The 23,936-nt window shown below is 35.6% G+C and overlaps 2 protein-coding genes across 3 annotated transcripts; one reads left to right on the forward strand and one right to left on the reverse strand.

Moving 5' to 3' along the window:
* The first annotated feature begins 282 nt into the window (after positions 1 to 282).
* On the forward strand, positions 283 to 23,083 carry LOC122516571 (protocadherin-like wing polarity protein stan). 2 transcript variants are annotated; one of them, XM_043634483.1, is made up of 18 exons: positions 283 to 310; positions 440 to 543; positions 902 to 1,034; positions 1,430 to 1,503; positions 1,613 to 1,789; positions 16,102 to 16,405; positions 16,585 to 16,856; positions 16,947 to 17,111; positions 17,301 to 17,739; positions 17,828 to 18,069; positions 18,141 to 18,665; positions 18,739 to 19,091; positions 19,196 to 19,410; positions 19,485 to 20,044; positions 20,123 to 20,431; positions 20,497 to 20,791; positions 20,869 to 22,513; positions 22,697 to 23,083. In XM_043634483.1, exons 6-18 carry the CDS (start codon positions 16,108 to 16,110, stop codon positions 22,902 to 22,904), a joined length of 5,526 nt encoding a protein of 1,841 aa, XP_043490418.1. In that variant the 5' UTR covers positions 283 to 310; positions 440 to 543; positions 902 to 1,034; positions 1,430 to 1,503; positions 1,613 to 1,789; positions 16,102 to 16,107; the 3' UTR covers positions 22,905 to 23,083. The 2 variants fall into 2 exon arrangements, with proteins under 2 accessions (XP_043490418.1, XP_043490419.1); XM_043634484.1 differs by lacking the exons at positions 283 to 310; positions 440 to 543; positions 902 to 1,034; positions 1,430 to 1,503; positions 1,613 to 1,789 and adding an exon at positions 13,021 to 13,294.
* On the reverse strand, positions 4,394 to 5,370 carry LOC122516572 (basic helix-loop-helix neural transcription factor TAP). Its single transcript, XM_043634486.1, has 2 exons — positions 5,185 to 5,370; positions 4,394 to 4,915 (listed from the first exon to the last, which is right to left on the reverse strand). The coding sequence occupies exons 1-2, from the start codon at positions 5,368 to 5,370 to the stop codon at positions 4,394 to 4,396; spliced, it is 708 nt and encodes a 235-aa protein (XP_043490421.1).
* Positions 23,084 to 23,936: the final 853 nt, after the last annotated feature.

Here is a 23,936-nt window from a genome sequence, read left to right on the forward strand (position 1 = left end):
GATCAAATGCGCTTTGAACGCGCGTGTAATCCTACGTAAGCTCACCCTATAGACCCAATAAAACGCGTACTTCCGCGAACGATCCACGAGGAAACTAAATCAATGATTTGTCCAAGGCGGTTTTAACATAGACTCTAATCCATGCTCTTGTATGTAATTAAAGTCTGATTCGAGGGTGACGATACGACTCATTGCGATTAATAATACGCGTATGCACATTTGAAAGTTATTCAGAAATGTAAGAAGATTTCAAATTGACGAAGAGAAAATGAACAATATTATTGATTTGTTTAATATGTTTCAGTAACCAGTGAGTGATTAATTCTTTTACTTGTTTCTCTTAAAAATAAAATGAACAAAAAATAAATTTTATTGATTAGGAGAAAGTCTGGTAAATGTCTATCGTTAATTCGTGGTGTTATCGCTTATGGTTTGCAAGCTGGGGACGAACGATCGACTTCGAAGGACTTGGAGGTTCGATGAAACAGGGACTGGCTCACGTCATCCCGGGATGAATGCCTAGCTAGGCCGGGCATTCTTCAAGTAAATTATAGTCTTGAATGGCAGCACAGTGGGGGGTTGGTTGGCACGCGTACAGTGGGGTACACCTGCCCCCCGTAGACATCTGTCCCCTATATTTCGATCGCGAGTCAAAGTATTCTGTACTTGGTTCGGTACTTATATTTATTTTCGATAGTCACTCTCAACTTTTCTCAGTCTCTCTGTTCGACTTGAACGAAACGCTGACGTTTCGTCTAATCAAATGAATTCTTATTTGATATTGATTTTTGACAATCAATTTTGAACTATTTTCATTGAGGAAGAATCTCTGATGAATAGTTCAAACAAAACTAGGCTTTCCATATTTTATTAGCTAACCGATCTTCGTTTATGTGTATAGATAAATCCGAAGAGGAGGAAAATCAGAGGGCAAGTTTCATGGCGCACTGTTCCAGCGTCCATTGTTTGTGGTTTACCACAAAGGCCTGCAAATGCCAACTCACAATGAAAAGCCGTCTTTCTACCCCACGCACGTATGTATTTACTACTAGCAGCAAAGCAGCAGTACTACGTACGAATACGACGGTAGCACGAGCTAAACAGATGCCGAAATATGACGCTTAAAGATCTTTCTCGAGTTCTCCTTTTTATTTCATCGTGTTGGCCGCCCGTGTCTGTCCGTCGATAGTCTTTTAGGGTAAACACGTTCCCTATTCTTTCTTATTTTCTTACAAAAAAAAATTATACTACCTAATAGGGGATAATGTTGTAACCGATGAAATTTCATAATATAGTATAGAATTAAAAAATTAAATCTAAAAAGAGAGAATGATTCACATTTTTTATATTTTTTTCAAATATGTAATATTGTTTAGAAATCTCGAGGATTGGAAATTTTGTTCACGGAAATATCGATAATTTTCGTTAGCTGCAGCAGGGAGCAATTTTGCTTCGCAGTCATGGCCATTAATCTTCGATTAAGTGCTCAACGATTCGGTCAAGGTAATTTCACGAATTTTTCTGAATTAGGAAAATGCTCCCTTCTCTCCTGTTTTCGAATTCGTAGCTGAACTACCCTCCCCCTCTCTTTCTTTTTTCTCCCTTTATACAGTCTTTTTCTCTGTCTCTCAACGGTGGAGCCAAGGCTGTCAGCCACCAGTATGTCACCGTACAGACCAGCACCCCAACACAATGACGGCCGTGCATGCGATCGATATGTGCACTCGACAGAAACGACCCAACGAAAGGTCGATTAAAGTGAAATCACGACTTACCGTGAGTTCTCTGGGTAAGCTAAAAAAGTTTTCTACTTTGCTGTACGATGATTTTTTTGCGTAAACCTTTTTACATACAGAATGTTCTAAAAGTTCTTTTGAAGAAAGAAACGAAATTAAAAATCAATATTGGTTTTCCATATAATTATAACATATTGTTATTTACTTTAATTAGTGTTGTTAAAATATTACTGTTACCATTCTAATTATCTGGCAAAAAAATGTATAATTTTTCAGTTCGTTAAAGTGATTTTTGGGATATTTTGAAAGTGTATAGCACTTTCAAAATAATTTAAAAATTACAGATGTAGCAACTTTGTCATTGATTCTTATCTAATCATTGTAGCCAGTTTGGATGTTGAAAGATTTGATTCTAGCAATGTTTGATTGGTTATTAGGAGCGGGGTAAAGGTATCGACAAAAACGATCGAATCCCCTAAAATCCTGGATCCCAATAGAATCTCTGGATCCTAAACCTTCTGCCACGTTATGCACACAGTGATATATCGTCGACATAATGGTTCTATTGAACCATTACCATTATTGGCAAGATTTGGGGAAACTATCGTGCGTGCTAACGGATTCGTCGCAGCTTGCGAGCTGTTTGCAAATAGTTTCTATCTCTATACGAAATTATTGATCGAATGTTAAACTACGTGACGAATTTCTATGACATGTCTCTAGCAAATTATTTGTAAAATGTATTTCTTATTCTGCCTAATTTAGACCAGTATGCTGTCATTTCGACAAGTTATCAACATCAAAACTGTTATGAGGGATAAAAGTTAAGGTTAATGAGAAAACTAATAAGTATATAATTCTAAAATTATTTTCTACTTTTCCATTTTTGTTTCAGACACATTGAATTAAATTTGTAAGTGTTTTTATAACATTTGTCTGAATCCTCTATTATATTTATCGATGTTAGAGAAACGAACGTTGCGAAATCGAAGCAAAATATTTTCCTTCTATACTGTGCTTTTCACGACTGTTTTGATAGACTTTCTCTGTCTCTCTCTTTCTCTTGGGTTGGCTTTTCCATTCGGTGAAGTATTCGTATTCAGCTATTTATTTTTCTAACACTTGGCACTTGGATCGGAAAGAGGGTGACGCCTACTTACTCTTGTTATGGAAATCGTCTTAGCTGCGGTTTCCGATTTCTAAATAGAACGATATTTCATATGCATAGTCGTTCTAGTACTAGTTATGATTCATATATTTTACATGAAATATTAGAAATGTCAGGTAATTGTTAGGGAATGTCATGGAATGACATGATTTTGCGGTAGGATAACCTGCTTTTCAATTGGTAGATACATTTACTAAGCATTTCAAAGTCACGTTCCTGATGTAATCCGTTGGATTAGTCGGGTAGGTGTAATCTCATGCACGATTTGTGATACATCTGCCCCACGGTTGTTCCTTTAAAAGAAACGTGCCGCGACACGTGTCCTTTTATTCGAAATAGGAAGCGATTTCATTCCTATAAAGTGGATCCTTTAGCCAATTTGACGAAGGTTATATTTTCGTATCGTTTAAATGAAGGATAACAAAGATAATGCTTATATGTAAAATATGATTTATTCATTGATATAAGTATATAAAGTCTGTACAATATATTCCCTGAATGGATAATTTCGTATTAAGATAAGAGCACTGGCGTGGGATGGGACGTTATTTTTTTATATCTAGTTTAAATATAAAATAAAAATAAAACATTCTTACTCTCTCTCTCTCTCTTTCTTTCTTTTTCTCGACTTACGTTATAAATAAAAATGAGATCAAGCATTCGAGATTAACTTAAAAAAAAAAAACATCGATGACTAGAATAATCAAGGAACCCGTATGAATACGTGTCTATGAAAGAGTTTGATCAAAATTATAACTTTGAACTATCGAGGTCGAAGGATTAGGAAGAGATTGCTAATAATATAGCGTGTATATAATAATGATTAACTTATAATTAGCTTAAGCGTTCTAAATTCGATTTAAATAGATTACTCTCTTACAAAGTAGATAACGATAACCTTTTAGCATTGTTCATTGATTTTTTTTTCTTATTTTTCTTTTTCTTTTTTTTCTCTTTTTACAACTCCTAATCGACTATCGACTCGAAGTCTCTCGATTAAACCGGTTATACTGATAGTAGTTACGAAGGAGAAGAAATACGATAATACGTATCGTTACTTTCGCGCTTTCGTATGTCATAAATTGACTAAATTATTATTAATTTATTTTTTTAAAGAACTGTTTGAAGTTTGACAAAACGAACGAAACAGTATGTAAAATATATATTCTCCCTCGTAATTCTCCCGTCTCAACGTTTTTGTTATTGCATCGTAAATATATGCTGACGATATTAGGGTTAACTTTCGTTCGATTAAATTTATCGAAATGTTGCAAACACTTTGGTATTGTTGTTACGCGATAGACAATTCGCGTTAAAAGAACACATGACCGGTAGAACCATATTAGTACTCAAAATATTCAAATACGATAATGGCTCGATACATGATAGAAATGTATTCGATGGCACAGATAGATAGAAAAAATGTCGTCTGTTCTTTCGTTGAAAATAATCTTATACGAAAAAAACGAGACGATGCGGTATTAAAAACTTAAAGACACTGATACATGCTGTTGTGATGAGCCATGTGATGATGTGGTTGAGGAATTTGATGATGTGGGTACATCCTTTGCTCGTAACAAGGCTGATATTGTTGTGGTATTGGTGGGCTGACACTCTGATCGCTATAGTAATCATATTCTTGCCATTCCGGCACGAATCTTTCTTGAGGATAGGGAAATGTCGTTGCATGACTCGGTCCAAGTCGTTTTTGTGCTGCCACAGCGCAGCTTCCGGTTGATGACGTGATCATGTTGCCGTTTTCGCTGATGCTAACTGTGACGTTGCCGACGTTAACGGTGACTTCACTGCTCTCCGAATTTCCTAGAGTTTGAGATAGAGCCCATATATAGTTGTGGGCAAAACGAAGTGTCTCAATTTTCGTCAATTTGGCATCTTCTGGAAAAGTTGGTAGAGCCATTCTCAGTCTCTCCAGTGCATCATTCAACGTGTGCATTCTGTGCCGTTCACGGTCGTTCGCTTTTATCCGACGATTTCTTTTCAATCTGAGTACCTGAAGCATCAAACAAAATAGGATTCTTTCACTTTCCTATTTCCTTTTTTTTATTATATTTTTACTTTATTATATTTTATCATCAATCTTTCTCTTTTTATTTTCGTCAAGCAATATTTACTGGTTTTTATTCAAATACGAAGTATTTTAAAAATGAAACCGAAATTAGTTGTGACAAAATGAAAAATTCATTGATTTGATTGTAAGATATAGTTTTTGAGTTTAATATAGATGTAATTTTAAAATCTAAAAGGCTTGAAAATATTTACCTGAGTTGGACTTTTACTTCGCGTATTTCGAGTTTTTTTACGTTTTTCTTCTTTGACCGGCGCAAAGAGTGGATCCACGGATAGTTCGTGTTTTGGAGATTCAAAACTCACTTCAAAGCCTGAATCGGAAGAACTGGAATGTTCGTCGAAGCCTCCCTCGCTACAGAATGAATATTCCGATGACATCGCGGATACTCACTATAACACAAAGACAGCCACGATAATCAAACTAACATAAGTATATTTTTTGTTTAACTCTATCTATTAATTATACACTCGAAAATTGTCATGGTATTTTGTAAACAAAGAGGTTCATGTATTTTCTAATACATTAACGATTAAAAATTTAGATACACGTCAACTGAAGCTGCTAATTTTTTACCGTATTATTTATATTCAACCTTATCAGAGTTAAACAATCTACTGAGAGAGAGAGAGAGACATCATCACCTCATTTCGTAGAAAATAAAAACGAAGCTGAACGCCTTGGGTATTGTAATATAATATCATAAATAGCGTCGGTTGTTGCAAAAGCTTATTAGTTACAATTTGAAGGGTCTAATAAATTTTGATAACAATAAAGTTATAGAAATCACGTGCACAGAAATTGCAGGATTGTTAACAAAATTGATTCCTTAGCTTGTTCACAAGTGTTTAATGCGCAAATACAATAGGTGTACTCAAACTTTTGGGTGGTAGTGTATATACCTTGAGCGTATTGAAGATGACAATAAAATTGTATAATCCTCTGGAAACACAAGAAATATATCACGAAAGATCACAGAATCACAATTTAACTCGTAGAATCGAAAAATATCGAAAAAATGTTCTTGATCGTATTATCGTCACGTCATAGCCAAATTGAAAGAGACAAATAAGAGAAGAGAAGAAAATAAAAGAGAAGAGTGGAAATAACGTAAAGGAGAAAATAAGAATCGAACGAGCGGACTAGGCGGGGTACAATTTGGTACTGTGCATGTGGGAAGGGGCTCTTAGAGCATATATACTGTCCCGGGGGTATTTCGCCCCCTCCACGAGACTCGACGGCCACCTTCTATGGGGCACCGTACCAAGAGTTCACCCCATAATCACTGCGGAGGGGTACCTACCGTTCCTCTCCCTTCGTCCTTCTCCCTTCTTTTTACTCCTCCCATTTTCTCTCCCCTACCCCCACTTTTCTCTATATGCATTAGACGCGTGCCATAGAAAAAAACAGAAAGAGAGAATGAAAGAGAGAAAAAGAAAGGGAGAAAGAGAGAAAAAGAGAGGGAGAAAGAGAGAAGCATGTAGCTGCCTTGTTAGAAGATTAGAGGTTTTTAGGGTGATTACACCGCTTTGAGATTTCGCGTACAACCGAGCCCTTCCTTTTAAGTTTGTCTACCGAGAAAACAAAACGGTTTATCTCGACGTATTCTCTCGGAGAGCTTCACGTTTCGTTTCTGTTTTTTCTCGGAATGACTCATAATTATCCTGTCTCGTTTACGAATCAGACATGTCACATGTATCTTCTTGTACAAGTTTACGATTTTAAATGTTACTTATCTTAATTTAATTTTACCGTGTAGGATCATTTATCTGTTATTTCGTTAAAAATATATTATGCTACTTTTTTTTATTATATACTTGTTGTTTTTAATTGATTGTAAATTACACACATTTTGTGTGCCAGATTAGCTGTACAGCATAACGGATTGCCTATTTTCAGGGGCTATCGCAAGAGCGAATCTTAAAAAATCGTGCGTTTTATTCTTGTAGAACTTTTATATAGATTTTGTAATAGATCAATTTGAGTTTGTTCACTTACCTGGATGAATGAATTTTATCTTTATATAAAAATATGCACTTTCAAAGGTCTCGACTTGATCGCTACGCGCAATGTTTAACTATAGCATAAGTAGCAGGTAATCTAATAAAGCCAACTACGACCATATGTCGTATCCGCTAATCAGTTGATAATGCCTATGACATTGCTATAGAAACCATCGTTTGACGAAGTCATACAACGTAAAAATCATATTGAATTGCGAATTTGGTTCATCGAATAAGTTTCTATTTGTTAGGCTTATTAAAAAACATTCGATAATTCATATCTTTTGAAGAATACAAACTCGGAAACATTATATAGATAATATTTGATTAGAAAATTTTGGAGTGAAATTTTGGTTTTAATCTTTAAGAAGATATCGAACCTAGAAAATTAGAATTGATTTTTTTTTTATGAATTTGAAATTAAAGTATGTTAGAAGGGATCGACAAAAAGATAGGACAAGTAAGTAAGGAAGGAATTATGTAAACGTCCATCAATCATGTTGTCAATTACGTAAGACAAGTAATATAATAAAAAATCGAAAGATCGTGCTTTCTGAATTCTAATAATTTTGTCCTTTCATCCCCATCGTGCGTAGCTTCGATTAATCGTGTCTCTTTGACTCAGCTCGAACAATATAAAAGACACCTAGGTGACGTATATAGGAACGAAAAATATATCAGGACCCACGTGTGGTCTGTTTGCTTAACGATTTGTTATCATGACATATTCACGATATTCTGAGTGCACTGTCAATAATTTCTTCAATGAGAACAAACAGAACTTCTCGCGCTGCTGGTGCAAATCACCGTCGACCCTTTTTTCACCTTTATTCGCGGCTCTTTTCCCTGTTGAATCGATCGTGCCTACCTTTTTTTTGCTTTTTTTTTGAAAAATATTACAGCGAAATTATCGCTAAAATCCATATGATAATTCCTCAGATAGTTTCTATCGAATCACTTTCTTTTTCTCTTGCCCCTTTTTTGAAATATTTATTTTACTCGATCGAGCTATCATGTAACGTTGAATCGACAAGATTTTCATTTTTGTTTGTTCTATTGAATTTACTTTGACGTTCGATCAACTGATCAAAAAACCGACTAAACTACTTTCAACAATTTTGCGTGGTTTTGTTTTACCGTTAAATGTAGTGAATGTTTTTTTCCCCCTTATATACGACTTCTTGTTGAAAGACTTTAGGCAAATTAGTTGTCGCGGAGAAAGTAAAAAAAACGACACCAACGAGTATTTACGCGTCAATGTCGGGGTTAAGTTAATGTTTTGTAGAATTGTAACGTATAGGTAGAAGAAACTTATATAAAAGGTAGAGATAGTCTCGGTATTATTAGGATAGAATGTTATCAGAACGTTCATATTAGTTGTACATTATTTCCTGTTACACCAGTATTTTCTATAAACTTCCTTGGAGAAATTTTTCTTCTTTTTCACGATTAGAGACGGTTGCTTAAGCACGATCACTCTAGCGCAAACTTTCGCGCTTTCTCAAAGACAATTAATGTCATCTAACTTGTCTACAAGATTTTCTTTAAATGGCACTTTTAACGATTCGCTGTATAATTTCATACTAATCCTTACAAACATAACCATTAAAGTAGTTTTTATTTGAATACTGCAAGAGAAAACGTCCATAATATTGCAATCTCTAAAATGTTTAGTTACTTCGATTGAATTCTAAAAATATACGAAGGTTAGAAAGTTAGGAGAAAATAAATTTGATCGTTCCGCACATTCGTTGCATTTCGATGTATTTGAAGACCCCAAAATATAATTCAAGTCTACCCTTTCCCTAAAAAAAAAGCATCGTTACAACTATAACGGCTACCCTTTTTGACACTTTGAAAATTCGTACTAAACCGTAGTCGTCGATAAAAGGTTGCCGTGAAATCGAGACCGCCGAGGACACATGTTCGATCGATGCTACTCGGAAATATTGGAAATTACACGAAAGATTTGGTCTTGGGGCGTGCAGAATCGAAGATCAAATAAAAAAAGAAAGGGGCGTGCCTGTGTTAGCGAGAATCGAGAAGAGAAATTCGTTGTCTCGCAAAAAGGGTTCTGAACATTCGCCGAAAAACGATTCGTTCTAATTGGATAATTTATCGATGACTATAGCGATAAATCGAATTTCGACGCTTCGTCCTGTCGACTATCCAATGAATTCGAATTTATTTTATACGAATTCTTACATGTTTTTCATTTTCTATTGTTCGTTAATTTTCGATCACTTCATATTTTAGTGTCTTCATAAAAATGATATCATATAAAAGTTATGATATTATTTCGTATAGTATATTTATAGTTAAAAATTTCTGTTATAAAGGAATAATAAATTGTCGTTCAATTAAATTAAATATAATTTTAGAAATGCATATGTCTAATCATGTAATTTTAAAATTACATGACGTTTCACCCTTTATAATTGAGTTTTATTCGTTATACCTATAAACAAAATTATATAAAATTAAATTAATGTATTAACTTATATTATATAAACATATATTAAACATTAATTTAAAACAAATTAATATTGTTTTGGCTAAAACAAAACTTAAAAATTATTGAAATATTTACGTTGTAACGAGTTAATGAGTTTTTGCAACGTTAAGAGAACGTAATAGTTGTCTTCTTTTCTGTTTCTTTAGATTCCGTTAATTAGCACGAAAGAAGCGTTTCTCGAGTATCGGCTGTGTGTTAACACACACATGCGATCGTTTTCACGTGCAAAAGGTGATCTCGTCCCATGCGTAAAAGGCGTGTGGCGTCGTGATGAAGTGGGTTACCCGGCATACGAAACACATACTTGTACACTTACGGTAGTTACACACTAATACACACACATACATAAACAGAAGTATTCACGATCACGAGAGAATTCCCAGGGTCTAAGAGTTATGAGAGTCTATCGCAAAAATGTCGGCCAGTCGAGGAGAAGAGATCAACACGATGATCTTTCTGCAAGCAGATTTATATGCCTTTATCCCACGCCTTTCTAGTTTCTTCCTCATAGTTCATCGTTGCTTTAAGAGTGCATCCGCGTCTACGTAACTTATTTCTCTCTTTCGTTTTCTCTTTCACACACTCGTCCTTTCTCCTTCGACTTCTCCTCGTATTTAGCACACTGCTTTACCAACATCTCAAGCCGTTCCATTATAAACGCACTTACGCTTCGTTAAGTCGCAGTGACATAATCAACTTGGCACGCCATTTTTATTAATGGTCAGAATGTTAAAATTTCTTTTATGCAACAAAAGAAAACAAGTTTAATACGTTAATGATAGTTAAAAAGAAAATGTAAGTAATGTTCTTAAGTAATCACGATTACTTCTGTGACAAGTTAGATTAATTGTCTTCTAAGATTAATCTATGTAATTGACAACCAAATGTTTGAAGCAAAGCGAAAGTGCGTTAAGATTTGAGTAGTTTTCAATTCATTGATTTCAATTTTGAAATCAATTGTTGCTTCTTTACGTGAGCACGGGGAAGATGATAAACAAAAAATGGTTGAACTATTCTCTCGATGGACTATTCTGAGAGAATAAAATGATCTCTGTCGTGTTTGGAGAATGGCTTGGCACTTTATCGTTGAAGGTGGAGCAGTTCGCGTCGGCCTTTGCTAACTGTACACAGCCCCTTCTCCAAGATTCGCCAATCTCTTCTCTTTCTCTCTCTCTTTCTAAGATTCTAGCAATCTCCTCACTTGTTTTTTTCTTCTTTTTCCTTCTCCTCATTTCTTCATCTTTTTACCTGGATCACTTCGAACCTGGACCATTCTTTGCCACTTTACTCAATTCACGAGAATTCCCCTTTTTCGTGTCTTTTTTATTTTCTTGAGAGAAAGAGAAAGAAATAAAAACAAAGATATAGAATAGACAAAAAGTGGGGACAACCATCGGTATTTTAACGTTGCTCTTTCACAGTCTATACTCTGTACGTGCTGTTTACCTTGGTTCTAGCTAGCTAGCTAGCTAGCTAGCGTCTTACTGGTAAAAGGACCTTTTGACCTATTCCACGAAACAACCAATGAGAGCGGATCGACTTCAAACGACGGCCGATTTATCTATTTTCTGCCTCATCGATGTATAACTAACGCGAATACTAATCGGATTCCTGTTATTGTGGGATCGAGAAAATAGAACGATTCACGGGAAAGAATTGAATAGGGGTTATGCATTTTTTTTTATGATCCTCTCAGACACGAGAATTGTTTAGTTTGAATAATAAAATTATTAAATATATGCGCGTTTATTGTTTGATTGCTTTAAAACTATTACAAACCAAATTGTACAAAATTTTACAATTTACAAAAAAAATTGTTTAAATTTTAACGCGTTAGTTACACAAAACACATTACATAATTCTAAGATTGTTGTTATTTGGTACAATTTACTAATGTTTTCGTAGAATTAAATATCAAATACTAAACAAAAATACCGTTAATAGGATTACTGTCCCTGAGGTAATACTACCAATTTTAGTGTGTATTAAATAGTCATCTTAACTTATTTCTCTTCTTGTACAAAAAATATACCCCACGTACTATTCTTCTAACTTATATAAATCCTTCGACAAAAGGATGTATGTACAATCAATAACTATGCTTAAACGCCGTGTGTGCGGACTTAAGTGTTAATACTTTAGTCACGTATCTTCGTTTTTCGTTGTGTCTGTTAAGACAAGTATGCATTCCAATAGTTCAGCAAATTAAACATAAGCGGATGAGTTGCTTACGAACTATCTAGCATTTGAATGTTATTTATATTACGAGTGGTGTTATAGACCGATCGAACAAATAGCTGTTTTCGGTTTTTCGAAAAAAAAAAAGGGGGGGGGGGGGGGCTACAGTCTTTGGGGGGCTTCGTTTTTTATTGAAAACAACATTTTTCGGAACTTTTCGGGGGGCCCCTCTTTCCACCTGTATTTCCGTTATGCTTCTCATAAAGTTTAGACCGAAAAGCACTCAACTATTAAATAGAAGCGTACTATTTTTTTACTCCCCAAGCCACAAAAACACACCCAAAAAAACAGAAAGAACCAACAAAAGAAAACTAACAACACGTTTGAATGATGCATCAATTTATCAGATTTAAAAAACTTTCTACAAAATTTCTTTTACAATATTAAAAAGATAACATTTATATATTTCCTAACAAACGATGAAATTTAATACGAAAATAATCAAAATATATTTATAGTTTATTTTTTATGAAAACAAAGTAATGAACATTATAGAATAATATTATGGATTAATTATTAACGTGTTAGCCTAATTGCGAATTTCCCTATATAAATTAGTATTTTTTTAAATACATTGATACATTAATTTTAGCCTAACAATAAGATGCTAATTCTCGACATATTTAATAACAATGATGTTTCTAACATATAGTACATAGGTGTTTTAAAAAAAAAATAAGAAGAAGGAAGGTGATATTAAGAAAAGGATTGAGGGGCGGGAGGGACGAAAGGAAGGGCTTAGGTGGGAGCACCGGTGCCCCTTTTGCGCACACAGTTACCGGGGACTGGCTGTAGCCTCTCCTTATTCCGGCTTGGTACAGCTTTCTCTCTCTCTCTCTCTCTCCTTTTTTCTTTCTTTCTTTTTCTCTCTCTCTTCTGTCTTCATTCCTTCCACTCCCATAGCGGAGGCCACATACCTCCTTAGGATGCAGTGTAGACCTGTCCATTGGCTGGCAGACACCGCTTCGTTTTTCGAAAGATCATCAGCCAGAGTCTTTGTGTTGTATATGTGCATGTGTGAAGGAAAGGTGTGAGAGAGAGAGAGAGAGAAAGGGAAAGAAAAAGAAAGAGAAAGAGAGACAGAAAACAGGGAGAGCAAGAATACTTACTGGCAAAGTCCTCCTCTCATCCAGTCTGCGTCATGCTTTTCGAGATTCGTGTACTCGCGCGTTTCATTCCTTTAAGTTTTTTGAATAACAGCTTAGATTTTGTGTTATGAGATGTGATAAATAATGTTAAATATATAAATATATATATATATTTATACACGAGATTGTTATTAAGAAGAGAAAACTTTTTGATAAGTCTTAATTTTTCTTTTTCTATTTCTTTGCAACCGGAAGGAACTAGGTAATAAGTGAAAGGATTTTTCTAGTGTCTACGTTAAGACAATTTTTACGAAAGGAATGAAGTTGACGGAGATGACGAATTATGTTCGAGAGGTGCGAAATATAATCGCTCATGGAATTTGCTTTTGTTCAGATTCTAAGTGATTTCTTTGAGAGATCGGTTTAAAAGGATATACGAGATTTTTCTTCTGTCTTTAAGGTATGCATTTGCTTTGTACTAATTTTTCATTGATACATTGAAAAATTAATCAATCTATTCAAAGTTATTATTGTAGGAAAATAATGAATAATAATTTTTTCTTATGAACCTTGACCTATCTTATATCAAGATACGTTTGATTTCGATATTAAGGTCATGGTCGTTTAGTTGCATGTTTAACATTCTCAATAGTCGATATGAAGTAGAGTTAGGTTGCATTCGCGTTTCGTTTCGTTTCATTGCTTCAAAGACATATCGTAAAAACGTATCTTGCCAAACTCGTGACTCTCTTCGTCGTTTTCACCAGTTCGAGGAAAACCAGTCTGACCAGCGAGAGTCCATGACTCTACTACGGGGGCGCAGGATCAGTGTTCTCCGACTCGCGAGGAACCTGTGTCAAGTTCGTGGATAGTAAAAACGATCGATACGATATGTCGTCTTCTTGAATGATCGAGCCTTATATTTCGATAGATAATTCTTTTCAACAATATGTTTTTTTCTTTAATACACCGGACCAAACCCGTTATGAATTTATTCTCTTATAGAAATTAAACTAATTATTATTTTAAAATTATATTTATCAATTGCTTCTCTGTTTATTTATTATTATACGATTAAATGAACTAATATTAATAACAAATAAAATAAATATTATAGTCTAGAGTAGTCTAGAGCATAGTCAGTTTTATCGTTGAATATAGTATAGTCAGGATAGTTTTACATATAAATACACACACATTATTTATTAAATATGAACAAAGGAAATTCGAGGCAAGTGATTAATAAGAAAAAAATTTAAATGAGGAAATACAACGGTTGAGGCTTCTTACCGATGAAAGTGACGCGAGGCATAAGAAGAGCGCGTGGCAGGATATTCCTTTTCTTAGTCATTCATCCTGGCATCACCTGGTCATGCGGTGTCAGGATTCCATGCGCGTAACGTAACGGAGGGGTGAGAGGGGAGGTGCCGTAACGGTTTTTTTCTCTCTCTCCTCTCTCTTTCTCTCTTTCTCTTTTGCTTCCTTTTTCTTCGTCAACGATTAACAAGTCTAGGACGTTGAAAGAGACTTGTACAACCAGTACAAAACAGTTAGTTAGATGTACTAGTTTGTTTTAAAAATGTACTATAGATTTTTCATATAAATAATTGTTTAAAATTATTTGTAATAAACGTTGACTCGATTTTTATCGCGATTTTTAACGACGTTTTATGTACCTGATGATACTTTAATATTTTATAATTCAGTTATTATTAGATTCAGTTAGAAGAGGTAGTCTTTTCTACTCGAGATGATTTGATCGATTTCGTCCAATCATTTCGTACTTGACCGATAGTAATGGCCACTTCTGTTTGAACTTCCACACACTTGTCGGTCATCGTCGTCACGCTCTTGAAGTCTATTTTCCGTGTTGCACGATGAAAAGGTGAAATTGCCTTTAACTGTGAGATAATATAATTTTGTATGGTTATTGCGTTCCTCGAAGACTGAGTCATTGTTCAGTTCGTTGAATTCTTTAGAAAGAATTTTCATGATGTAGTTGCTCTAAAATCTTAAAATAGACATTCGGTGAAAGTATCTGTTTATCTAGTTACGTCAACATATTTGTTTGTTTCTTAGAAAATCGTTCATTGCTAGGAACGAGAGAAATTCTTAATATCGTAAATAACAGAGTAAGTGGATAGTTACGTGGCAGATCCGTTTCATTAATAACTAGTTATTTCAAAGAGAGAACATCCCTGATAACAAGGTACGAAATGCGGAAGTAATGCTGAGTGCACGCACGAAGAAGCTAAGAAATTATGGGGAAGTTACCTCATAGCTGTCGTTTCTCCTGACAGAATCGTTTGTTCTCACAGCTTTACGAACGCTATTCTCTTGACTGAATCTTGATCTTAAAATAAAGATTGACGATGGTTCTACTCGAGATTGTATTAACTTTAAAAAAAAAATATTTCGATTATCTACTTTTAATTATTCATAAAGATTTCAATCTTTTTGTATGCAGTTATGACGAGAGAATAAAACTTAAATTGAAATGCATTATAGTTTTATCCCGGGCAGGTAATAGAGTTGTGTAAGACTTTTGTTCGGCGTTCAGAGGTATTCACGAGGCGTGTAATAGAAAGTTAGCAGCATGATTCCAACAAAAGGTGCAGCAACGCCGACGTCTTTCTGGCTTTCTCGAATTTCCATCTAACGCAACGATCGTAGAACGTTTCTTTGATCATACAAGTCGAGATATACCTGAGGCAAAGCCAAATAAATATTTTGATCGTGTTAACGAACTTATGGATCGCTTTAATTTTCAATTACTTTGCTCGATACTCGAAGTATTTAACTTCCATGGGGACTCCTGAAATGGAATCTGATTTCTAACGGCTTTTCACTAACCACACGTACTCGTTCGAAGTCATTGAGACACCAAACATAGAGAGTCGAGGTATACCGGTTGGTGGTTTGCTTCAAGGCATTTTTCTTTTTTTTCTTTTTTAAATACTGAACAAGAATGAAAAATCTAACGAGAGTCTCCTCTGATATACCTACGCGCAGACACGTTTTGCTTATGAGTGTATGCAAGGAAGCATCCTTTCAAGCACGCGAGCTACTCCTTCTTTTTTTACTCGTCAGCGGTTATCCGGTCGTAACTCTTTAGATAATAGGTCATCGAAGTTGAACGTTCTAACAACTCTTTTGTTTCTTCCCATTCTAATAACGCTGTATGATTAACACTTAGGCCTGTATTTTTAACAAATTAATGCGTTTTATGAATACTTACTATTAATATAATATTTCGTTTATTTTCAGGCGACAATGTGGATGTTTTTGTTTCTACTTTTGACCACGTGCTCCCTGTCACGTGGTCAAGTGATCAACAGAGCACCACATTTCGTTCAGGGAGGAGATATGGCTAGATTGGCCGTTTCCGAAGGCACGCCTTCAGGTGCACCGGTGTATACTCTTCAAGGGGAGGATCCGGAAGGTTCTAGATTACACTATTCTATAAGCGGAGAGTACTTCACCGTTAACAGAGAAACTGGCGTGGTTGTTCTTCGAAAAACGCTTGACAGGGAGACGCAAGACCTGATCGAAGTGATCATCAGTATAACGGGTAATTCTACCATGGCGTGATCCCGAACGCTATTTCTTTTGCGACTTATTACGGTATTTTATACGCTCGTGCGCGGCCGACCGTATTCATGATTCATTGAAATAATTCATTGAATAATATTGTTATATACGTTTAAAAGATGATGGAAGAAATAGATAAAATAGAAATATATATTATAGATGAAGGTATAGCTGGCTCGGAGCCCAACACTGTATCACTTCGTCGAGAAATAGCAGTCCTAGATGAAAATGATAATCCGCCGATGTATCATGGTCGGCCGTATGCAGCGAGGGTGCCTGAAAGCGCACAAGTCGGTGGCTTATTGCTTCCTTCGGGAACGATCACGATAACTGATGAGGATGGTGGTGTCAATGCTGACATTCACGTTGAATGCGTTCCAGCATCGCGAGACGACGATGTTTGCAATACCTTTGACATCTCGACTGAAAAGGTGTTCTTTAATATTTCTGATTTCTAATTGATATACTACACTGTTTTCTATGTTCATTCGAGCATTTTATAGCATGTGTATTTTTTTTAGTTAGCAGAAGGAAAATACGATGTACAAATATCCTTGGCGAAACCTTTAGATTATGAGAAGAGAAATTCTTATTTAATTAATCTTCTAGCAGTTGACAGTCCGAGTGACCCATCGAAGAGGCTACAAGCCAGAGCTACCGTTGCAGTCGACGTCCTCGATGTTCAAGTAAGTAGGTCTCTGTTCAGAGTCATGAAAGTAACCGGATGCTTAACGGCTCATGCCGCCTATGTGCCCGTTAATAAAGAAGTAGTCAACACTGGTCTATAATTACCAACACTGATCGGAAAGATATGTGTGTAACTATGATCGGCATAATATATTCTAATAAATGAGTACGTATTATATTTTATGTAGGATCAACCACCAGTTTTTTTGAATGCACCGTACAGTGCAGCTCTACCAGAGAATACAGCTGGAAATCATACGGTTTTAACGATCAGAGCACGAGACGGTGACACGGGTGAACCGAGGCCGTTGCTCTTGACTTTGGAGGGCGAAGATTCGGGTCATTTCGGTCTGGAAGTTTTACGAGAAGGTGACGTCACTGTAGGGAAACTCGTGACCACGAATGTTTCTCTTGATCGAGAAGATCCTAGAATCCTACAGAATGGAGGGATTTATACATTTCATGTTAAGGCTACTGAATTAATCAATAACGAAATACCAGCTGATTCTGCTACGTCAATCGTGACCATTGTCGTCACCGATGTTGATGATCTTGTACCGGTTTTCAATGAAAATCATTTTAATCTGAAGATTTCCGAAGATATTGGAAAAGATACTCCTTTGCCTGGTGAATATTATTTATATATAATATTTAAAAGTTTATTGTTAATATAATAATATTACTTTAATTTAAAAATATATTTATTTTTGTTAAGGTCTGAACATGATTGTTAGCGATGGTGATGTCGGTGAAAATGCTAAATATTTTTTGGCCTTGCGAGACGTACCAGAATACCCTGGAATAAGTAAAGCTTTTACAGTTAGTCCTGAGGAAGCACAAGGTAGAGTACCTGTCGTTGTCAAAGCTAAAGATGTTAGTGTACTCGATTATGACGTAGAGGATGAATCAAAAAGAGTATTGGAATTTGAAGTTGTTGCAATGGTCGCCAGTGAAGTGGTAAGCTTAGAATTTTAATTAAATTCATGAGATAGTATAGGAATATTCAATAATTCAATTAAATTGTACAGGTTGCAACATCCAGAGTACATATTCAATTATTGGATGCCAACGATCATAGTCCAGAATTTTTACAATCTGTTTATAAATTAACTGTCCCCGAAAATGCAGAACCAGGTACTCGGTTTGGGGACATCTTTGCTCGAGATTATGATAGCGGTTCGTTTGGTGAATTAACTTACACGCTGCGTGGTTTTGGTGCTGATAAATTCTTAACCGATCCTGAAAAAGGTGGTATTTCGGTTGCGAAAAAATTGGATTATGAGATACAAAAATCTTATTCGTTGACTATGGAGTCAAAGGATGGAGGTGGAAGAGTTTCCGCTGTTAATATTCTCATTGAGTTGGAAGATGTTAACGACAATTATCCGATCTTCGAACAAGTCGAATATTCTAGGACAGTGCGCGAAGGGGCTACTAGTTTCGACCCACAAATGTTTATCAGAGCCACTGATATTGATGGGCCTATGCAAGGAAATGGAAAAATTTCATATACTATCGATCGGCAAAATAGTTTGACGGAAAATGTTTTTACGGTACGTGTTTTACTGTTAGATATTAATTTTGAAAGTTTTAAAGTACTTCGATTAAACAAAATTGTTATTACAGGTAAATCCAGATAGTGGTGAAGTGACAATGTTAAGGCCTGTAAAATCTGGAGATACGGAAAGAGGAATTTACGAATTGGTTTTTCGTGCCACGGACGGTGGAATACCACCTCTTTATTCCGAAGCAAAACTTTATGTTCGAGTTGGTGTACCTGGAAATCAAAAGCCCATATTTCGTGGAAATTACAAATCCAATCTACCTGGACCCAGTAGTTATAGAGCAAGATTGCTGGAGAACGCTTCACCAGGAACAGAAGTTATTAGAGTGGTAGCAAATGATCCTGATGGACGGGATAATTTATTACAATATCAAATCGCATCAGGTGCAAAAGATAATTTCGTTATCGATTCGAGGTGATTGAACACTTTTATAATTTGTTAGTCTGATTAAAATATATATTGCTAATCAAATTTTGTATGCTTTCGGATAACATTGCACGATATATTTGTTTCTCTAGTTCAGGTATCATCACGGTTTCTCCAGATGCTCGTTTAGATTTAGAGAGTGGAGGTGATAAATATGAAGTGATTGTTCATGCGATTGATTCTGGTACACCGGTTAGAGAAACTGCTAGTACAACTGTTACCGTGAATATCGTTGATGTGAACAACAAACCACCGATGTTCAACGAGTCTACATATTTGGTCTACGTATCGGAGCGTGCAGCCATAGGTACATTAAATGAAGTACATATAATCAAACGAAAACTGGATCCTATGCATTAAGTTGACGAATATGCGTTGCAGGAGAGTCTGTTTTAAAAGTATTAGCTACTGATCCAGATTCGGATGCATATTTGGAATATTCCATCGTGGAACCAATAAGAGCCGTTGATAAAACTGGTGTAGCATTGAAGAGCACAACACCGTACGATTATAAAACATCTTTTCGTATAAATTCTAATACAGGATTAATAACTGTTAACCGAGTATTGGATTATCAGGTTGCGGCTGTCATAATACTTACTGTTCAAGCGCAAGATTTAAGTGCAGTTGTCGATAAAGAAAAACAAATCGCAAAAGCAGAGGTGACCATATATGTTCAGGCATACAGTGACGATAACCCAACTTTTATTAATACTGGATGGTCTCCTAATAATCCAATGATAAGAGTCACTGTCCCAGAAGAGCAGCCTCTTGGTACAACACTGTTGATGCTGTCAGCGAAGGAACCAACAACTGGATATTCAGTTCAGAGATTTGAACTCGTTCGAGATGAAGATGACGAGGGATATGTTAATGTCGGTGTCCAGAGTGGAAACGTTGTTTTGAGTCGAAGACTCGATTACGAAGTGTTGAATCAAAAGGTACTAAATTTAATACTAATCAAATGAATCTTATTATTAATCGAATATAAGAATTTGAATATATTTATCTTATTTCAGTTTATTCGTTTTAAAGTACGTGCTCTTGCAAGGGACTACGAAATAACACGAAAAATGTCAGAAGCAAATGTAATTGTTGAAGTTCAAGATGTAAACGATAATAGTCCAGAATTTACACAGAAAGATTATAAAATCTCGGTATTAGAATCAGCTAAAGCACCTAAGATCGTTTTGAATGTAAGAGCAACTGATATGGATAGTTCGAACACAGAACAAGAAGTGGAAAGAGGCTACGGTGAAGTAAGATATTCTATAATAGGCGAGAATACAAATTTGTTCGAGGTGGATTCAATTACTGGGAATATACAGGTAAACAATACAATCTAGCATTAATTTTTTAACACTTTACTAGATGGATACACTTATTTTTTTAGATCGCAGCTAACACGAGTCTTGATCGAGAGAAACAATCGGTTTTACGATTTTATGTCGTTGCATCAGACATGCCTCAGGGTGGTGCAGAACAAAGGAGTACCAGGGCGTTAGTCACAGTTGATATCTTGGATGTCAATGACAATGCACCAATCTTTCCACAGGAATCCTATACCGCTGTTATTCCTGAAAATGCCTCAACAGGTGTCAGCGTAGTAAATATTACAGCGACGGATCCAGATGAAGGAGAGGGTGGCCGAATTCATTTCGAGATTATCGATGAAGGGGAAGCCAATGGTAATTGTATTAACTGTGGAATTTTGTACCAAATTTAAATGATCAATAATAATCTAATATTAATCTGATTCTCACAGGACTGTTCAAGATAAATCACACAAGCGGAGAAATTTCTTCAGCTCGACCTTTAACAGGCAAAGGAAGAACAGAACCATACAACATGCGTGTCCGAGCTCAAGATGGCGGAGTACCACCCCTATTCACTGACGTAATCTTAATTTTATACATCGGTGATGTAGTTAGCAACGATGGAGTTCCTTTATTCATCAGACCGACCATTGAGGAAGTAGCTTATATTTCAGAAAATTCAACGATAGGGAGTCCTGTGTTCCAAGCTGTAGCATCTGATCCTGATGATCCAAATCTGCCAAATGGGAAAATAACTTTTAAGTTTTTGGAAGATGGCAATTTTGGTAAAGATGCCAGTGCTTTTAGGATCAACAGCGAGACTGGTTTGATAACAACGAGAAAACTACTCGATCGAGAGATAAAAGATAGTTACACATTGATTTTGGTTGCTCAGGATTTGGGTGTTCCTCCGCAACAAGCGACTAGAGTACTTCAAGTAATCGTGAACGATATCGATGATCATAAACCACATTTTAAGAGAAGTTTAGATAGTCCACCGATTGAGTTAGGTGTTCCAGAAGAAACTTCAAATGGTACCAAAGTTGGTATCATCGAAGCAATCGATGAGGACATCGGTGAGAATGGAATGATTGATTATGCCATTATTTATGGAAACGAGGCTGGATTATTCACGGTTGAACGTTTAGAAAATAACTCTGCTGTTATCCGATCTAATGGTCGTTTGGATAGAGAGTCTATCGATCGTCATTTATTAACAGTGAAGTGTTTCAAATATTCTGCCAGTAAATCGGACGTTGTTCCTAAACCTTATAATCGACAGGATCCTTCGGAGAGGCAAGTTCTTATCAGAGTTCTTGACATTGATGATAATCGACCTAAATTTAAGAAAGATAACGTTACTCTTGGGGTGAGATTGAACGTACCAATCGATACCAGTTTGATAACATTGGAAGCAAGTGACGCTGATTCCAATGCTTTATCGATAAATTATTACATGAGCAACGTATCCTTCTTATCTCTGGTAGACTCTTCGATGTCATCATTGGTTACCCCACCGCGTCTTTCGTTGAACTCTCAAACGGGCGAGCTTAGAACAATCGGTTCTATGTCCGGTTATGCGGATGGTTACATGGAACTTGTAGTGACAGCTAATAATTCTGCGACACCTGGTAGAGAGACTAACATAACTTTGAGAATATTTTTGCTAAGAGATAGGGATATGCTGAAGTTTGTCTTCTCGAAGCCACCTGTCGAAGTTAGAAAGACATTAGAGGATTTTGAGAAAGCTGTTCAAATGGCTCTCTCTTTACCTATTACTGTGAATGTTTATGACACTCAGTTCTATTCGAAAGAAGACAATTCTTTAGATTTTTCATCTACTAGTTCTTGTTTCCAAATGGTTGGTAAAGAGTCTTACGATCTGGACGAGATGAAAGCTTTACTGACAGACTCCAAGAATGAGGAATTGAAGAAGGTTTACAAGACATTCAACGTGGAGAAGGTGCAACATTGTGCCGCTGTCGTTGCACGGGCTGATGCCTCCATGACACAAATGTGGGTGCTTGCTATAGCTGTTCTTGTTGGTATTGCAGCCATTGTGTCGAGTTGTACACTCTGTTGCATGCATGCGAAGTAAGTTCATACTTTCTTTTTTTTCTTTTTATTTCATTATCACCAAATTAAATGAGTTTATTATTTAGGTGTTAATTTTAGTTATTAGTTCTGGCACTTGTGCTAACACGTTCTGCTTTAAGAAATCGTAATATTTCGAAAGGAGGTCGGAGAAAGAGATTTTTATGAGATTTTATGTTTCAGATACAAACGGCAGGTAAAGCATGCACGATTACGTGAACAACCACGACCAACTTTGAGTTACGTATCTTCTGGACCAGGAATGGTTAGTGCAGCTTCCCACACAACTTTGGGTCCTGGTACTATGGTTACTTTGGGTCCACATGAGGGGCCTTACGAGTGGGGTGCTGATACAACTCTTTATCATCCTAGTACTCTTTCTAGAGCATAGGATAATCCTTTGATTTTTCAAAATTATTTTTATCTTGGTCCAAAGAAATTTATGATTCGTTGGATCTAGAAAAATGGTTTGAAGGACTTCAATTTGGTTTCGTTATAGAGTGTTTCCATTTATTCATTATGGTGCATGTACAGGAACGAACTCTTTTTCATTAAAAGACTTTCAAGGTCGAATTACGAATTGATTTCGTAGGATTTGACTCAATGAGATTATCGAATGGTGCTATATGTGTATAAAATACAAATTATAGTTTAATGTGTAACGTTAACACTGAATTTAGATACTTTTTAAGACGTTCGTGCCAAAATACGTCGATTTATCTTTCAGATAATAACTTTTGTACTTTATTTTAAGAAAATTTAATTCTAAGGTTGTACATTTTATCATTCTTATAGTCACTACTCACGTAGTTGGAACTAACTGCGTTTTAAAAATGAATCTCACTTGTATTATAAATCGTATCTAATGAAAAGAAAAAATTATACATTAGGTACTAGTAATGCTAATTAGAAAATTAAATGTACATTGTTACGCAAACTATTAAATAACAAATGACAATAATTTTTTTTTTATATATATTATATAACGAATAAAAAGTCTTTTAAGAAATAATTAAAGATAGCGGAATTATCTGCAACGTAATTAATCTTGTATAAAGTAGTACGTCCATAATTTCGCTTACTCCGTTAAGTAATTTATTTAAGTATGTAGTTATAGAATTTTTTACTCGTTAATCATCATTTTAAAGTCATTTTCGTCACCTCTGAAGAAATCGTATGCCAATCAAATATCTTACTTCATACAAATATTTATAGGAAAAATGTCAAGGTAACAATTTGATCTAATAGAGATTTTAACACCGCAGTTAAAATTGAGTATGCGTCTGGAAAGATAACGTCATATTGTAATAATAATGATAATACTACTCCATGGAACTATAACATTTATTAAGTGTTAAATAAAAATAACATTAAAGAATTTCTATATCAATCGCGTTGTTATCAACAAATCTAATATACATCT

This window comes from Polistes fuscatus, unplaced genomic scaffold (assembly GCF_010416935.1).
Source record: "Polistes fuscatus isolate 324 unplaced genomic scaffold, CU_Pfus_HIC Scaffold2, whole genome shotgun sequence".
In the NCBI taxonomy this organism is placed as follows: Eukaryota; Metazoa; Arthropoda; class Insecta; order Hymenoptera; family Vespidae; genus Polistes; species Polistes fuscatus.

What these genes read in the sequence shown, in the direction of transcription:
- LOC122516572 (XM_043634486.1), bottom strand. Translation starts at nt 5,370, where the DNA reads ATGTCATCGGAATATTCATTCTGTAGCGAGGGAGGCTTCGACGAACAT. An exon ending in GAAGTAAAAGTCCAACTCAG is followed by an intron (nt 4,916 to 5,184) that starts GTAAATATTTTC and finishes TTGATGCTTCAG; the next exon opens with GTACTCAGATTGAAAAGAAA.
- LOC122516571 (XM_043634483.1), top strand. Translation starts at nt 16,108, where the DNA reads ATGTGGATGTTTTTGTTTCTACTTTTGACCACGTGCTCCCTGTCACGT. An exon ending in TTGACATCTCGACTGAAAAG is followed by an intron (nt 16,857 to 16,946) that starts GTGTTCTTTAAT and finishes TATTTTTTTTAG; the next exon opens with TTAGCAGAAGGAAAATACGA. An exon ending in AAAAGATACTCCTTTGCCTG is followed by an intron (nt 17,740 to 17,827) that starts GTGAATATTATT and finishes ATTTTTGTTAAG; the next exon opens with GTCTGAACATGATTGTTAGC.